The 18729-nt window shown below is 39.7% G+C and overlaps 1 protein-coding gene across 2 annotated transcripts in view; it reads right to left on the reverse strand.

Annotated features, from left to right (window-relative positions):
• Nucleotides 1-18729, reverse strand: part of anapc10 (anaphase promoting complex subunit 10) — a 90182-nt gene that overhangs the window by 51763 nt on the left and 19690 nt on the right. For both annotated transcript variants that reach the window (XM_028802730.2, XM_051928193.1), the window contains exon 4: nt 12375-12495. In XM_028802730.2, the coding sequence (XP_028658563.1) occupies nt 12375-12495 (121 nt within the window). The remainder of the gene's footprint in view (nt 1-12374; nt 12496-18729) is intronic.

Consider the following 18729-nt stretch of genomic DNA (forward strand, 5'->3'; position numbering starts at 1 on the left):
GAGTCAACTCTAAATCTTTCCTCATAATACACCCCCTGTAGTCCTGGACCTCAGCCTAGTTGCTCTTCTCTGGACTTTGACCAGCACATGAACATGAAGACCAAAACTGCTCACCGTACTCCAGATGAGGCCTCACCAGTGTGTTATAAAACTTGGGCAGAACCTCCTGTGACTTGTACTCCACACATCAAGGTGCTATATAACCTGACATTCTGTTAGCCTTCTTAATGGCTTGTCTGGCAGTCAAAAGTGTTGAGTCCACTACAACTCCTAAATCCTTCTCATAATGCATATTTACTATTTTCAGAACTCCCATTGTGTATCCAAACCTAACATTTTTACTTCCTACATGTAACACTTTACATTTACTTATATTAAACATCATCTGCCTCAGATCTGCCCGAGCCTGTCTGCTGTCCAAGTTCCTCTGTGATGGTTCAACAGATTCTCGATTATCTGCCAATCCCAATGGCTTAGTATCATTTGTAAACTTAACCAGCTTGTTATTTGTATTCCTATCCAAATCATTTCTATATATTAAAAAAAGCAGCAGCTCCAGCACTCTTAACATCACCCAGTTCTAATAAGGTTCCTCACACCATCACCCTGTTTCTTGTGTCCCAGCCAATTCTGCACCCAATTACACACCACACCCTGAAGTCCCACTTTTTTAGGTTTGATACCCAACCTCTCACGTGGCACCTTATCAAGATCAAACTACAGAAGAGTATAAAACTATTACAAAAGACTACAAAATCCTTAACAGTAGCCCAGTTAAGGGTTTACATGGCCACGTAATTGAATTATGTGCAGAGAAATCTACCTCTGACAACTAGGCCGATATTCCTAGTAAAGAAATTAGGTTAAGAGTTTAGATGGCATTTTAGAAATCAGGTTTCTGTAAATAATCAGTTAACTGAAGCAATATAACATGCTAATTGTTATGAGTCTCAGACTTACCAGAATATTAAGCATTAAAAGCCCAGCGCTCTTTTTAAAATGACTCAGTACTTCTCTCAGCAATACATTTCACATATACTGTATGTTTTATCCCCTAGTAGTATAAAGTATTTTAACAATTTCAGCAGGCTTTCATTAAAGATTTAGATTATTACTGCCTTCCTCTCCAAGGAGCTTTAAAAGGTAATACTTACTTGACGGGTCTTTGGGTGTTGAATGAGCACAGCCATTAAGCTCAATATGTTAAATTTAAAGAAACAATCAATCAAATATGTTAAGCTAAGCTGCCATCCTCAGGTGAAGTAAAATACAGATTTTGGGTAGCTAAAACATGCAGCTTTCTCTTAAAGCCATGGTGACCTAACTCCAAAACAGCTTCTGATTTTCGCTTCAGGCATACCTGCCAAATTGAAAAGAGCACTATTTCGACACACAGAGCGTGATTATTAAACACCGGTACTACTTTGTACCAGTGCCATGGAAAAATATCTATAACCACATATGAAAGATTCTATTCATTAACTTGTGAGAAAATGAAGCATTTTGTAATTTGAAAATATGGATAAAAATACATGCAGAATGAAGAAAAGAGTTATGACAAGTGGTAGGTTAAAAAAGCCCATTAACACCACAACAATTTCTTACTGATTCGAGTCTTTATGTGCAGAGCTCAGTGATTCAGTAGTTATATTTTTAACATCTTCTGCAAGGAGTTTTCTAAGCAAAATAAACCTGAAACAAGTAAGCAGATGGTACGGCCCAGTGGTGGAAGTATTGAGTCATCAGAATTTGTTCAATTAAATTTTGAACCATGCGACTGACGGCACATAGTGAAGAGCAACGACAAATGAAATTTAAGACAGAACCTATGAGGCACTTCACACAAAACGTCAGGGAAATCTGTAAAGAAAATGACGTGGACACAAAGCAAGAAGATTTCAAAAGTATCAAAATGAGATACTGGGACAACTCAGCCACTCGTTAACCAGATAATCTTAATAAAGCAAATGGTCAAATCTCAATTGTGAAAGGTCCAATGTTCTATTGTACAGCACACAGTACACTCAGGGCGTCAAACTCGGATCCTAGAGGGCTGCAGGTTCTCATTTCAGCTACTTTCTTAATAAGTAATTAAATCCTATTGCTAATGAAATCTATTTCTTTTGCTTTTTAAGACATGAAACCCTTAATTATTTTATTTTTGGTTACATAACCACCAGCTTAACAAAAAAGAGATACAAAGCTAGTTAACAGATGACTGGCTAATTTGATCCCATTTGTACTCCTGCGTCTACCATACAATTTTTGATTTAATGAAATAATCAAGAAGAAGTGGTGAAGGTTTCACAAATTGGCACACATCCTACGCTTGATCAAATTTATTTTACTGTTTTGCCCTACATTTTCCACCATTTTTTATTTAAGGAGGTCTCGTTGATAACAATTACCCAGTGTTTCATAGAAAGAAGGATGATAAAATGAAAGTTTTAATGAAACTGACATTTGAAATTAAGGTGAAGGCATTGTTCAGTACCAATCTAGGGTGGTAGTAAGTTTTGACTGGGCATGGGAGAAAATTTCATTATACAGGGGGTCCTTGGGTTACGACACAGTTCCGTTCCTACAACAGTGATGTAACCCGAATTTTGGTGTAAGTCGAAACACACTGTAGCCTAAGTCACTTACCTATCCTAACGCATTTGCAAGATCATAATCTAGAACATAAAAACACAACTAAGCCACAGAAATAGGAAAAGGACATAAATATACTGTACTGTAGTAACAGGAAAAAAATGACAAAAAATGAGTGTAAAAAAATTCCTTACCTTTATTCCTTCTGATCTCTTTACAATGTCTAATTTCACTTCCATCATGATGGCTTTCCACTGACTTTCATTTAGGAGCCACGACAAGGGCTAAAATGTTGCCAAACAAAGCAACATAAACGGAACACTTCCTCCGCACTCAACCAAACTAGTTTGCCAACTCCCTCACTCATACGGCGCGTTACTGCGTATTCTTCTGTTGCACGCAACCAAATTAGTTTGCCCACAGTCTGTAAGTACGACACTAACGGCGTAAGCCGAAACACTCACGTCTCAATTTTTTTTTAAAAGTTCGTATGGGAGTGAGTGTTGTAAACTCGAAACGTTGTATGTTGAGATGTTGTAACCCGAGGGCCCCCTGTATTGAATTTTACAATCTTTATATATAATCTTCATTTGGATCTTGATCTTTGTTTGTCCACGAATTGCTGCCTCACGAAAAGCTACGTAAAAATGACAGTCTCATTTGGGGTGGGAGCTGTGGGGATCGATCTCGGGTCGCTGGTGTTCAGATTCATTTGCCTTGCCACTCTCCCACAGCGCATCCTCTTAAGGGACTGGAACGACTTGATATTTGTGATGCTGTCTCGCGAAAAGCTCAATAAAGTGAAGCACGGACGCTACGTCTTCTCTGCGATGGCGGAAGTCGCCGATCTTGCCGCTCACCCATGATTTGGATCTTGATCTTTGTTTGTCCGCGAATTCATGTTCCCCTGACACTGCCTTGGTTGTTACTTTTGTTTACAAACGCTGTCGACACCACTGTTTGTGTTTAGATCTGGCGTTGACACCTGCTTCGTTGTTGAGACTGTGGTTTTTTGTGTTTCTATCGACCGTCGTTGGCAGCACTTCGTCCAAATCGAATGTTCACTCACGACTTAGCCTACATTGATTGGGACTGTATTGATGACATGATAGATGTCATGCAACATTTTGAAAATCGAGAAGAACCTAGCATCCCAACATGGGAAGACTATGATTTTGAAGGTCTCGAAGACGATGCGGAAAACGCCGCTTATGATGAACCATCCATAAGTCGTGGGAAGAGAAACAGAAATGCTCCTCCACCACCACATAATTACTATTCGGACAGTGATTCCGAGTAGGCCGTTCCTATCGAATCAATGTCCAAGGGTTTTGTTTTGTAATTTTGTTTCCCTTATAAAAAATCATAATGCTGTGCGACGAAGGGCCCAGTTCACGACTGGCAGCCGCATTTAAACAGGGAGCCCTTCACAGACAACTTTAACACGCGCAATGTAGTTGGGCGCACACGGCTAGTACAAAATACTGCCAATACAAAATGTGCCTCTTACATCATGAATTGTATGGTATTACAATGAAGAGGAACTCCATCTTTTCCAACTTCTATGTGAATCTTCTCCATTCAGCTCGGACCTGCACCTCCTCAGTCAAGCCCTTCTTTTACTTTATCTACCCACCTCACCTTTGGCACCCCTCGCTTTCTCATCCACTGTACTTCTCTTCCCCTTTGTCTCTCGTCATCACTTTTCCATACCACTCCAAGGTACTTTCTTGTATTTTCTTAGATCTCTCTCTCTCTCTCCCACTTTTGATTGTCTCATTTCATATTCTGTCCTTTTTCTGTAACTCCACTCATCCATCTCCACATTCTCATTTCTGCCACATCCAGCTTTTTCTCCTTTGCTCCCATTACTGCCCTCAGCTCCATACATCATGGCAGGCAGTGTGGCACGGTGCTGAAGGCTTTGGACTTTCAACCCTGAGGTTGTGAGTTCACACCCCAACACTGGCACTGTGTGACCGTGAGCAAGTTACTTCATCCACCTGTGCTCCAATTGGAAAAACAAAAGAAATGTATCTAATTGTATCTCAAAGGTTGTAAGTCGCTATGGATAAAAGCGTCAGCCAAATATGTATATGTAAATCATTACTGGTCTTACCATGTAACCCTGATATTCTATATGCATTTAATTATCACTTTTATCATATCTCTGCAATCCGTACTAACCCCTATTTTCTCTGCTGTTCTTTTTCCGGTTTTCTGTGGTGGCAATCTGTGCCACCACCACCTGATCAGGGCACCAGGCAGTCCCTCCATTGATGGATTGAAGGTCAACTGTCCACATGACCCTCATCATCTAATTTCTTCCACGTGAAGCCTGAAAACCATGAGGACTGATTGACATCATTTATGTTAGAGGGGCTGGGTGGTCTCGTGGCCTCGGAACCCCTGCACATTTTCTTTGTTTTTTTTTTCTCCGGCCCACTGGAGTTTTTTTTTTTTTTTTCCATCCACCTGGCCATCGGACCTTACTTTATTCTTTGTTACTTAGTATTGCCTAATCTTATTTTTATATTTTTCTTTCTTCATCTTGTAAAGCACTTTGAGTTGCATCATTTGTATAAAAACGTGCTATATAAATAAATGGCGTAGTTGTCTTAAAAACCTTACCTTTAACATTTGCCTTCATTTATTGTGCGACATCTCCACATGACTGAAAATGAACCACAAGGGCAAGCAACAACATCTTTCATTGAAAGCAGGAGATTTAAAAACTTAATTGAAAATAAGAACTAAGGTATAACACGCCATACTTAATGGACTTTGGCAGAACCGTCAGTCACCATCTTGTGATGGTAATGAAGTGAAGGTAAAAGTTGTTGCTGCACAACAACGACATCACTGTACATGAAACTGGGCTGCTAACACAGGTTACATGTTTTGTACACGTTTAAATTACTGTGTCCTATTCTTGAAGAAGTAAAGCAAGTTGTAATATTTTCTCATAAATGTGCCACTGCATTCACAGGCTTGTTTTCAAATTGAATTCTATTGGCACCGGCAAAGCGCAAAGTTATCATCGTATTGGAACAGTTCTCATGATATGCTCAAATGCTTCTGGTAGCAGCAAGTTGCAGTTTCTTCCCCTTCTCATAAGCCAGGGACACGATAACAAGTGATCAAGATAAAGATAAACCTTTCACCTATACTCATCTGGAAAAACAGGCAGATTAATAATAATAATTCGAGGAACATTCAAAAAGTTTTTGGAATTTATATTTTAATTGGAAACAGTGAGGACAGGAGGAGTAGTAATTGGTCGTGTCTGAGAGTGTCATGTGACCGGGAAAATTGCATCGCAAAGGAAGGTGACTATGTAGAAAAGTGATGTCATTTGTTTTGGAAATTCTTAAAAAACAGAGTTAAAAAAAGTATGGAAACTTTTTGAATGTCCCTCATACATTTAATTTATAACTAGCCGTCCCCTGTGGCTCCGCCCAGGTAGTAGTGAAACAGGACAGTGAGGAGGATCCTGCTTGACTCCCCACTCCTGACGTCACGCTTCCTCCTCCCCTCGGCCTGCAGCCTCTGTCTTGTATTAGCACCAATAAATCGCTCCTGCAAGTGAACCATGATATTTAGCACGATGAGAGAACCACAAAATCAGCTGGAATGCTCAAGCAAATTCTAGAAAAAAACCCAATCTAAATCCGTTAAGTAGTTCTCTCGTTTGCTAGCTAAGCGGAGGTAAGGTACATGCCCAGAGGCTGGTGTGTGAGTGAGGTGGTCCCCACCCATGTCTCTCGGATTCTAGCAAATAAATCAGTGCCATAAGCAAACTATGATACATAGCACAATGAGAGAAATCATAAAATCAACCAGAATGTTCAACCAGTTCTCTCGTGAAAATCGGGCAAACATACAGACGTTGGATTTAATTTATATATCTATATACAGTGGGACAAAAAAGTATTTAGTCAGCCACCAATTGTGCAAGTTCTCCCACTTAAAAAGATGAGAGAGGCCTGTAATTTTCATCATAGGTATACCTCAACTATGAGAGACAAAATGAGAAAAAAAAATCCAGAAAATCACATTGTATAATTTTTAAAGAATTTATTTGCAAATTATGGTGGAAAATAAGTATTTGGTCACCTACAAACAAGCAAGATTTCTGGCTCTCACAAACCTGTACCTTCTTCTGTAAGAGGCTCCTCTGTCCTCCACTCGTCACCTGTATTAATGGCACCTGTTTGAACTCGTTATCAATATAAAAGACACCTGTCCACAATCTCAAACAGTCACACTCCAAACTCCACTATGGCCAAGACCAAAGAGCTGTCAAAGGACAGCAGAAACAAAATTGTAGACCTGCACCAGGCTGGGATGACTGAATCTGCAATAGGTAAGCAGCTTGGTGTGAAGAAATCAACTGTGGGAGCAATTATTAGAAAATGGAAGACATACAAGACCACTGATAATCTCCCTCAATCTGGGGTTCCACGCAAGATCTCACCCCGTGGGGTCAAAATGATCACAAGAACGGTGAGCAAAAATCCCAGAACCACACGGGGGGGACCTAGTGAATGACCTGCAGAGAGCTGGGACCAAAGTAACAAAGGCTACCATCAGTAACACACTATGCCGCCAGGGACTCCAATCCTGCTTAAGCCAGTACATGTGCAGGCCCGTCTGAAGTTTGCTAGAGAGCATTTGGATGATCCAGAAGAGGATTGGGAGAATGTCATATGGTCAGATGAAACCAAAATAGAACTTTTTGGTAAAAACTCTACTCATCGTGTTTGGAGGAGAAAGAATGCTGAGTTGCATCCAAGAACACCATACCTACTGTAGGGGTGGAAACATCACGCTTTGGGGCTGTTTTTCTGCAAAGGGACCAGGACGACTGATCCGTGTAAAGGAAAGAATGAATGGGGCCATGTATCGTCAGATTTTGAGTGAAAACCTCCTTCCATCAGCAAGGGCATTGAAGATGAAACGTGGCTGGGTCTTTCAGCATGACAATGATCCCAAACACACCGCCCGGATAACGAAGGAGTAGCTTCGTAAGAAGCATTTCAAGGTCCTGGAGTGGCCTAGCCAGACTCCAGATCTCAACCCCATAGAAAATCTTTGGAGGGAGTTGAAAGTCCGTGTTGCCCAGCGACAGCCCCAAAACATCACTGCTCTAGAGGAGATCTGCATGGAGGAATGGGCCAAAATACCAGCAACAGTGTGTGAAAACCTTGTGAAGACTTACAGAAAATGTTTGACCTCTGTCATTGCCAACAAAGGGTATATAACAAAGTATTGAGATGAACTTTTCTTATTGACCAAATACTTTTTTTCCACCATAATTTGCAAATAAACATTATTCAAGTTATTGTCTGTTTTTTTACCTGCATTTTTTATTACTCTTTAATTTAATATTTTTTGCTGCTGGAGTATGTGAATTTCCCCTTGGGATTAATAAAGTATCTATCTATCTATCTGACTAAATACTCTTTTGCCCCACTGTATATCTATCTATATATATTGCATAGTTTACTGTCAAGTAATGCAAAGAGTATGCAACATGTGTTTCGCCCTTATTTGGGCTCATCAGGCGTACACACTCCACTGCACCCCTCACGGGGATCGAACCTCGGATGTCAGCATCAGAGGCGAAGCATCTTTACATTGCACCACGGTGTGTGGTTCATTTATTTGACAGCCTGGAGATTGGGGTAATTACATTCATAGCATTCGTAGTCTGAATCACAATCTGATTGTATGGGTGTTTACCTACGATCCCCATGAGGGGTGCAGTGGAGTGTGTATGCCTGATGAGCCCAAATAAGGGCGAAACACGTGTTGCGTACTCTTTGCATTATTTCACAGTAAACTATGCAACATTCTATGATCTGCTTCTCGCAACTGAAGAGGGCACCGTGGTGGATGTTTACCAACTTGTAGACCAACCACAAGCGTTACCTGGTAGGTAACCACCCATACAATCAGATTGTGATTCAGACTACGAATGCTATAAATATATCTATAGCGAGAGAGAGAGTTGTCCTTCCCATGCTCAAAGAGTTTCTATTACAGCAAGGAGGAATCATAGAGCAGCTGATCTTGGATTGTTCTGAATAGCAGCCCTCTAGAGTGGTGGAAAAAGAAAAGAGGTAAATCCCCGTTTTCCCAGTCAAATCTCATGTCTGTTCCCACTACATCTGTGGCCAGGGGAGTGCAGGGGGAAAATCGTCACAGCTGAGGGGTCTCCGCTTCACACAAAGTGTTGACACTCTCAATTATCCATCCATTATCTAACCCACTGAATCCGAACACAGGGTCACGGGGGTCTGCTGGAGCCAATCCCAGCCAACACAGGGCACAAGGCAGGAACCAATCCTGGGCAGGGTGCCAACCCACCGCAGGACACACAAAAACACACCCACACACCAAGCACACACTAGGGCCAATTTAGAATCGCCAATCCACCTAACCGCATGTCTTTGGACTGTGGGAGGAAACCGGAGCGCCCGGAGGAAACCCACGCAGACACAGGGAGAACATGCAAACTCCACGCAGGGAGGACCTGGGAAGCGTTACCCAGGTCCCCCAACTGCGAGACAGCAGTGCTACCCACTGCGCCACCGTGCCACCCACACTCTCATTTATCTTAAAAGGAAATATAACATTTTAAGTTTTTTTTACAGATCCAGTCAGGACCCACAGCTTAAACAGTTAATTCACGCAGAAAATAAAAACAAACTACCATCACTGGAGCAGTGTTTGATATTAACTCACAAAACAAAAAGAACAATTGAAATTCGGATAGTTCTGCAGTGCAGCACCTTTATATTATAGGTTTATAGGGTTCTTATTGTCATATGTATAGAGTACAATAAAATGCTTACTTGCATGTGCTAATCAACATGCAACTCATCTTATGTCACTGCAGATCAAATAATGTATGTCAATTTTTAACATTATAAAAAAAAGAAAAAGATTATAAAAAACTAAAAGCTGAATGACACTGATTTCAATTTATTTTGCAGTGTTTTGATTTAAGGATGCCTAATTGTAAGTAAATTTTAAAGTTGTTTGGAGTGGAAAGCTTATCACACTGCTCCCTAAAGGGTATTCCACAGCTGAGACTACGGTTTCCATTCTCACCTTCCCTCCTGTGCTTCTGCAGCCATGCTGATCATCCATAGCTTCTTCAGTGCGGCTCCACGCACTTTCAGATAACTCGTTAGAACAAGTCTGGATGAGAACAGGCCATTCAGCCCAATAAAGCTCGCCAGTCCTATCCACCTAATTCTTCCAAAATACCATCAAGTCAAGTTTTGAAAGACCCTAAAGTTCGGCTGTCTACCATACTGGTCACTTACTCCATGTGTCTATGGTTCTTTGTGTGAAGAAGAACTTGTTTGTGCAAAATTTTCCCTTCATAAGTTTCCAACCATGTCCCCATGTTCTTGATGAACTCATTTTAAAGTTACAGTCCCAATCCACTGGACTAATTCCCTTCAGAATTTTAAACACTTCACTCAGGTCTCCTCTTCATCTTCTTTTGCTTAAACTGAAAAGGCTCAGCTCTCTTAATCTTCACAACTCATCCCCTGTAGCCCTGGTGTCAGCGTAGTCGCTCTTCTTTGGGCTTTGTCTCGTGCTACTATGTCCTTTTTGTGGCCTGGAGACCAAAACTGCACCCAGTGTGTTACAAAGCTTCAGCAGAACCTCCTGTGACTTGTATTCCACACATCAAGGCGCAAACCTGACATTCTGTTAGCCTTCTTAATGGCTTGTCTGGCAGTCAATAGCGTAGAGTCTGCTACAACTCCTAAGTCCTTCTCATAAGGTGGACTGTCATTTTTCAGACCTACAATTAACATCGGCCAATTCTGATAAGGTACCTCACACCATCGGATTCCTGTGTCTGAGCCAATTCTGCACCCATCTACACACCCCATCCTGAACTCCAACTTCTTTTAGTTTGATGCCCAACTCCTCATGTGGCACCTTACCAAATGCTTTTTGAAAGATAAATATCATATACTCCACTTTGATTATACCCTTTTGTTGCTCCCTCATAGAATTCCAGCATGTCGGTAAAACACGACCTCCCTCTTCTGAACCCACGCTGATTATTCAGTAAGCCTCCTGTTCTTGCCATGTGTTGGTCCATCTTTGCCTTAATAATTCCTTCAATTAATTTAGCTCTGGTGCACATTAAGCTTACTGACCTACTGTTGCTTGGATCTGCCCGATCATCCTCGTTATACAATGGGATAACATGTGACATTTCAGAATGAGATTACAAATATTGACAGTACTTAAGTGCAGGAAGTTGGCAGATACCCATGCCTAGATTTCACTGGAGTAACTCCTTAGCTAAAATGCATGGAAGAAAGATATTCATGATATCTTCAAGATATTGATATTGTTAGAAAAAGAAAAGAGAATGGGGTTATTAAAGAGTATCAAGTTTGCCTCATAATCTTTTGAAACAAAGACTATGCAGATGAGCAGCTAAATAGTTGCTGGTGAAACAAATCATGAATGCACACGTTTCCAGAAGTGTGGAGTGATATAATTATATGTGAACCTGGCAAATAAAAAAATAAAACCACCACTTAATACAAAACATAAACTGTATTCAATATCTGCTTTAAATAACTAAGTAATTTACAATTGTTTTCACTTTTACATGCAATAAAATGGACTATAACTGACTGAAAAGTTTAACCATCCAAACGACTAGTTTTAATTTTTTTTCTAACAAGATGGTACAGTAAATATTTCTCTTTTTGACTTTGCTGTGCTAAAATGCAGCTAATAATACCCCAGCAGAAAAGCACCACTGAGTGGTACAATGGTGACATCTAGTGTGCACAAACGGTAATTAATAAAACTAAATAGAGAAAAATAATACGAGAGAACTTGAAGAGGGGTTTAAGAACATAAACAGCATCAAATTTGTTTTAGGCTTGAATCGGATTAATTGAAGAATTCAAAACTGAACATTATTTTTGTAACTGGTCTAAAGCTTTCTCGTAAATCAGACCTTACTGAATTCTGTCTAGTGGGTTAGTAATTACATGCTAGTTTAATATCAGGGGTCAGTTTTTGCCTGTCGCTTAAATAAATGTACAACATTGTGGGGCAACTGCTTATCCTGAAAGAAAGAAAGAAAGAAAGAAAGAAAGAAAGAAAGAAAGAAAGAAAGAAAGAAAGAAAGAAAGAAAGAAAGAAAGAAAGAAAACAGAGTTTGGTTTGTGGCGTTCTCCAAATGTCTACCCAACTAATATGTCTACTGTGTGCACAAGGCTGTAACATAATGGAATGACAACAAAAGTGAAGGGGTCGGAATACTTTCTGAATTAACTGTACACTTACAAACGACTCGGTGTAATCAATTACAGAGCAACAAAATGATTGCTTTCATTTTGGAAAAAACAGTAAATCTAAGTTTACTGTCATATGTTACAAATTGGATAATTGTATTAATCTCACTAGAATTCAAAAATACAAATCATTTACATGGAACAGAAAAATTACAATTTCACTCTCCTCGCAGCAGGAGCTTTTGCACCAAGCAGACATCATAGCTTGCGTTGCAATGGTGTTTATCCACCGCTAGTGTGAGCTCGAGTAACAAAGTAAAATCTGAATTAGCTGGGATAAAACTCAAGCCATTAAAACATGGGCACAAAGTATTTTTAAACTATTATATTGGACTGAACTCATTTATATGTTTTATTATTCAATGACCTAAATGCAAATTGCAAGTCTCTTTATGGAGAGCTTCAATTAAAACTGGAGTGCTCACATACCCTTACTTCTTGCAGATTGTGAAAATTATTCCCCACTCTGACCGAGATCTTGCTGGGTGTGTAGCTTTCATCGGACTTATAATCAGCATAAATGCATAGCATCTTCACTGTGGTTTTTCTCCTGCATAAAAACACACATTTAAAAATGCATCATCTTAAAATTTGGAATTAATTTGGTTGACAGGGACACATAATAAAGATTGAAATCAAGACTTTTCCACTATAGCATTTTTAACATTTTACAAATGTAAATTACAAAGCTATTACAATTTTAACAATAAATCCAGAAAAAAGACAATAAAAAAAATAAATGCAGGATGATTTTATTCCCATCCTTCCACAAACTGTCAATTTAGGCAAAACTATATTAATGATCAATTTCTATCCACCATATCTAAAATTTTTTCTTTTTTTAAACAAAAACAGATTTCTCCCTATATTGATTACATTTATCTATTTGTGAATAGGGGAGGATTTTAATTCTTTTTGAATAAGAAAAATGTTTACCACCAAGAAGCAGAAACACACCCTGACTATACAGTAAAGTGCCTGGCATTGACAATATTCGACACCACCAGGTAGGTGACATGATCCAGTGTCTTGGATTTGAATCCCGCTTTCAGTTATTTTCCGTGTGGAGTTTACACCTTCTCCCACATCTGCTGGGTTTTTCACCGGTTACTCAAGTTTTCATTCAACATCCTCAAACATGTCTTGGGTTAAGCTGATTTGTGACTCCCTATTGCTGAAAATGCACGGGCACACTTATCCATGAAGATAGTACCGATCTACTACCCAAACCCAACACTTTATCCTAGGCATTTATAATGTTTCTTGTTCCTTGTATCACCCATCGATGGCAGGCGCTTATAGCATGTCCGTGATCTTTTCAGATTCGATTTTATGGCGAACTGCTACAGCGCTGGGAGACTACGATTGCTTCGGGACGCTCTTCTGCATGTCGTCCCATTGGGTTGAATCCCACAAGAGTTTAGAAATTCACTCACACCAGCCATGATTCTATTCAAAGGTAAAGTGCAGGTTAATTTGTTTTATGTATTTTTACTTTATATTTTGTATTAATCATTTTTATATGAATAGTTTTGGGTTGTGGAACAAATCATCTGAGTTTCCATTATTTCTTATGGGGAAATTCAGTTAGATATACGACTGCTATGGACTGCAAGCATGTTTCCGGAATGAATTATGCTCACAAACTGAGGTTCCACAGTACTTTATCTTTTCAGTCCCACATCAATAACATCTCCTTGTCTTCATATTTCCACTTGCGTAACTTTAATCGTACTCGCCCCTCCGTCACTCCCCACACCACTACTCCTCATTCATAGCCTTGTCACTTCTCGTCTCGATTATTGCAATTCCCTTTTCTTTGGTCTTTCTCGCAAATCTGTTTATAAGATTCAACTGGTCCAGAATTCAGCTGCCCACCCACATCATTACTGGAACCCCCTCTATTCACCATATCACTCCCGTCTTGCAGCAGCTTTACTGGCTTCCAGTTTAGTTCTGCATTCAATTCGAATGCGCCACATGGCTGCCCTGCCGGCCGCTGCAGAGAGTTGATTCTACAATAAAATAAAAAGAGGAAAAATCTTGGAGGTCATTCATCACCCCGAAAGCGGATAGTAGATGGCACGTAGTATATGTGTACCAAATTTCAAGTCTATAGGTGAAATGGTTTGCGAGCTACAGGTGATTTAAACTCCTGGACAGACAAACGAACAGTCATGGTAGCGTATTATATATAAAGACTAGCAAAATACCTGCGCTTCGCAGCGGAGAAGTAGTGTGTTAAAGAGGTTATGAAAACATATATATATATATACATATATACATATATATATATATATATATATATATATACATACATATATACATATATACATATATATATATATATATATATATATATATATATATACACATTCCTACATATACACATATCTCGCTTATGGTTGGCCAGCAAGTCAGGTAACATCAGCCACGGTGACTTCAGTTGTGAGAAGAAGATCATAGAGTGGTTGAAAATAGTTTACTGTCAAATAATGCAAAGAGTACGCGACACGTGTTTCCCCCTTATTCTTGGCTCATCAGGCGTACACACTCACTGCACTCGCTTACGGTAATCGAACCTCGGACGTCAGCGCTAGAGGGGCTTCGCAGCGGTGAAGTATTGCTTTAAAATTTTAATTAAGAAGAAAAGAAAACCTTTTTAAATTAAATCTTAAAAAGAGGTGTAAAGATATTGACAATAAGCTACGCAAACCCACAAAGACATGCAATCGTTTAAATCAAGGCGCGAGTCGAAAAAACACCATCCCATAATATTAGTTAACGATTAACACATTTCTATATGTATTGTAAGCATACAATACAACTGATAATATGAAATCACTCCGTAAATGCACACGTTTAATTGCACATGTGTTAATATGTATGCTTACACGAACTTAAAAGGTTTAAATAAAACAGAAATATATACCTTTTATTTTTACTTCCTTAACTTGTGGAGGGTGTATCCTGTAGCAAAGCCCTAACTTTTTTCGTGAAAGCCCGTTTCAGTCAATAAGTTTTAAAAACAGGTGTAAAGATATTGACAATAAGCTACGCAAACCCACCAAGACATGGAATCGTTTAAATCAAGGCGCGAGTCGAAAAACACCATCCCATACTATTAGTTAACGATTAACACATTTCTATATGTATTGTAAGCATACAATATAACTGATAATATGTTGCGCTTATTTATCTGGTGTACCGACATTTTTGCGTGTTTAACGGCTGAAATCTAACGTGGTTTGTGCCCTTCAGAATGAAAACAGTTAGCATTTACCTTTTTAATAAAAGGCGAGCTTTTAAGCCTGAGAAATCACCCCGTAAATGCACACGTTTAATTGCACGTGTTAATATGTATGCTTACACAGTATTAAAAGACACTCAAAAATTAACGTCATTTACCTTTGTTCCCGCGTTTGATAAAAGGCGAGCTTTTAAGCCTGAGAAATCACCCCGTAAATGCACACGTTTAATTGCACGTGTTAATATGTATGCTTACACAGTATTAAAAGACACTCAAAAATTAATGTCATTTACCTTCGTTCCCGCGTTTGACTCGTGCTGTAAATCTCTTCCTTGTTTTTAGTTCACGTGATTATGTAGGAGGCGTGATGACGCGATACGTGACTCCGCCTCCTCCATTAGAGTATATGGACAAAAAACAGGTTCCAGTTATGACCATTACGCGTAGAATTTCGAAATGAAACCTGCCTAACTTTTGTAAGTAAGCTGTAAGGAATGAGCCTGCCAAATTTCAGCCTTCTACCTACACGGGAAGTTGGAGAATTAGTGATGAGTGAGTCAGTCAGTGAGGGCTTTGCCTTTTATATATATATAGATATATATACTGAGTATACTTATATATAAAATATATGTTGCCTTACCTTGCACAACTGAAATACTTTATGGCACAATAACAATTTAATACATTTATGGTCACTACAGTATTTGGATTTAATAATCTTCATGTGGGAAAAGGCTGACTTGCATAAATAAGTAGAGCCGAATAATGCAGTCAAGGAGGCAGCACATTTCTTCATGTTTGGGTACTTTTCCCCTGTGAGTAAGTTCCAAAACTGTCCAAGAGCCCCAGACTTCAGCTGAATGTCAGCCTGTAGTGTCAAAATCTCATCCTCCACTGAAGAGGAGTTTTAGATGAAACAGTGCTGCAATTTTTGAGTTGGGTGAATCATCCTCAACATCTTCCCTAAATGGATAGCACTTAAATGTAGCAATTGGCTCAAGTAAAGCTGAGTCTTGAAACCGTCTGTCAAAGTCTGACAGACAATATTCAATCTGCTCTGTGTAGTGTATGCTGTCAATTTGCACACATGCCTTCCATTGCGTCTCCAGCTCTGACGCCAGGTTTTGGATGTTCCCCAAATCAAGGCGCCGCAGCTTTGAGGACAGATGTTGCATTTTTCGATTGAAAGCATTAACTGAGCTAATCATATTGACCATGGTTTTCGCTTTTCCTTGCAGCTGTAAATTAAGCTCATTCAACATGTTGGTCAAATCGGGGAAAAAAATGCCAAGTCCAGCGGCCTTTGATCGTTATTAAGTTGCTTGTATTCTGCATGTTTAATGAGCAGGAGAAACTCCTTTTTTCTCCGGCCAGGGGTCTTGAAATCTCAGCAGGAATTTCTCCCTAGCCATCTGTCTCAATGAAGGCCTCTTTTTATCATCTCTCCATCTTGGAAGGACTTCTTATGCTTAATGATCGAGTGACTCACCCGGAACGATGATTCGGTGTGTCTGCCTTTGCTTTTGAATTCAGCCGAGTGAAAAATGACGGCTGTCAAATTTAACTGCGATTTTAGTTCCCTCTACTTTCTCTTTCTCAGATCGCTTTTCGGAAGGAAGTCAGTTTCGTAGTTTTTATGAACAGTTCGAAAGTGCCTTTCCACATTTTCCTTCTTTGGAATAGCAATGATAGATTGACAGATCAGACAAATGCACTTCGATTGTGACATTGTAAGAAAAAAAAAATCCTCTTCCAATTCCACATCCAGCCCATAAACCCCAAACAAATTTTTTTTTAAAATCCCTTCTTTAGTCGATATAAATTGGAAGGCTAACTAGATCACAGCCGGAGTTTTGCAGTAGCTCACGCGTTAGATCGATTGTGCGGGATGACCAGTGTGTTAGAAGAAAAGAGATCTCAGACTGGCCGCCCTGTATGTCAATCAAGTGGCAAATGCCAATAGGAGGATATATGATAGACTAACGTTTAAAAAATAATTTTTTTTAATGCAACGCGATCTACCTGCACTACCTTTGCGATCTACCGGTCGATCGCGACCGACGCATTGGGCACCCCTGCTTTAGATCCTCTTCCTCCATCCACTTGACTGTCCCCTTCGTCCGTCTTACCACCATGGGGAGCATAGTATTCAGTTGCTCTGCTCCCCAGCTCTGGAACTCACTACCATCTGAGCTTAGAAATATCATTTTCACTTTTCTAAACCAAGGGAGATTGATGGTCATTTTATATTTCTTCTATTTCCAAATAATCGCACCAACAGTTGTCACCTTCTCACCAAGCTTCTTGCCGAGGGTCTTGTAGCCCATTCCAGCCTTGTCCCTGATGTCATCCGACAGCTCTTTGGTGTTGACCATGGTGGTGGAGAGGTTGGAATGGAAGAAATTGATTCTGTGGACAGGTGGGCTTTATACACATCACGAGTTGAGATCAGGAGTATCTGTGATTGATTGATTGTAATCTGTGTGCCAATCTGTGGGCACACAGCCAAACTGTGGGAGCCAGAATTCTGGCTGGGTTGTAGGGGATCAATACCTTATTTCTCTCAATGATACGCAAATCAATTTATAACTTTTATGTAATGCGTTTTTTCTGGATTTTAGGTTGATATTCTGTCTCTCTCCATTTAAAATAAAACTACCATAAAAATTATGAGACTGGTCATTTCTTTGTAAGTGAGCAAACTTACAAATTCAGCAGGGGATCAGATATTTATTTCCCCCACTGTACATGGGTGAAAAGGATCAGACATGAATAATACAGAACAATGTATTGTGGAAACCATGATATGTGTTTGAAAAGTTGATGGTGTAGCACAGTAAAGCCAGCAGAGTCCATTTCAGATGGTAAATGCTGGGAAACAAAAGGTCTACAAAGCAAGAGAAAAAATAAAAAATCTTCAGCCCACTGAATTCAGGAAAGGCCATGTTTCTTGGATTCGCAAGCGAACTACGATACATAGCGAAATGAGAGAAGTCGCAAAATCAACTGGAGTGTTCAAGCAAATTATAGAAAAAAACTGATCTAAATCCGTAAAGTAGTTCTCTCGTGACAAGCAGACAGACAGACAGACACTCGATTTTATCTTCTTCTATAATACGCTACCACGGCTGTTCGTTTGTCTGTCCAGGATTTTAAATCACCTGTAGCTCGCAAACCGTTTCACCTATAGACTTGAAATTTGGTACACATATACTACGTGATGTCTACTATCCGCTTTCGGGGTGATGATTTTATTACTTTTTTTATTTTATTTTATTGTAGAATCAACTGTCGGCAGCGCGCAGCAGGGCGGCCGTGAGTCACATGCGTACGGGTGCCGTTCTCATTCCCTACCACCTTCACTAATCATTCTTGAGGAAGATTGAAGACTTAACTGCCAGATTAAGTGAAATATTAAAGAAAATGTACCAAGTAATTGCAACACAGAAACTAACTTAATCAGTTTTAACGCAAAAAGATGCCGACAAAAGAAGAGAAGCAGCGGGCTGCTAGGGTGGAGTAAAGAAGAGCTGC

This window comes from Erpetoichthys calabaricus, chromosome 5, assembly GCF_900747795.2.
Source record: "Erpetoichthys calabaricus chromosome 5, fErpCal1.3, whole genome shotgun sequence".
NCBI classification, from domain to species: Eukaryota; Metazoa; Chordata; class Cladistia; order Polypteriformes; family Polypteridae; genus Erpetoichthys; species Erpetoichthys calabaricus.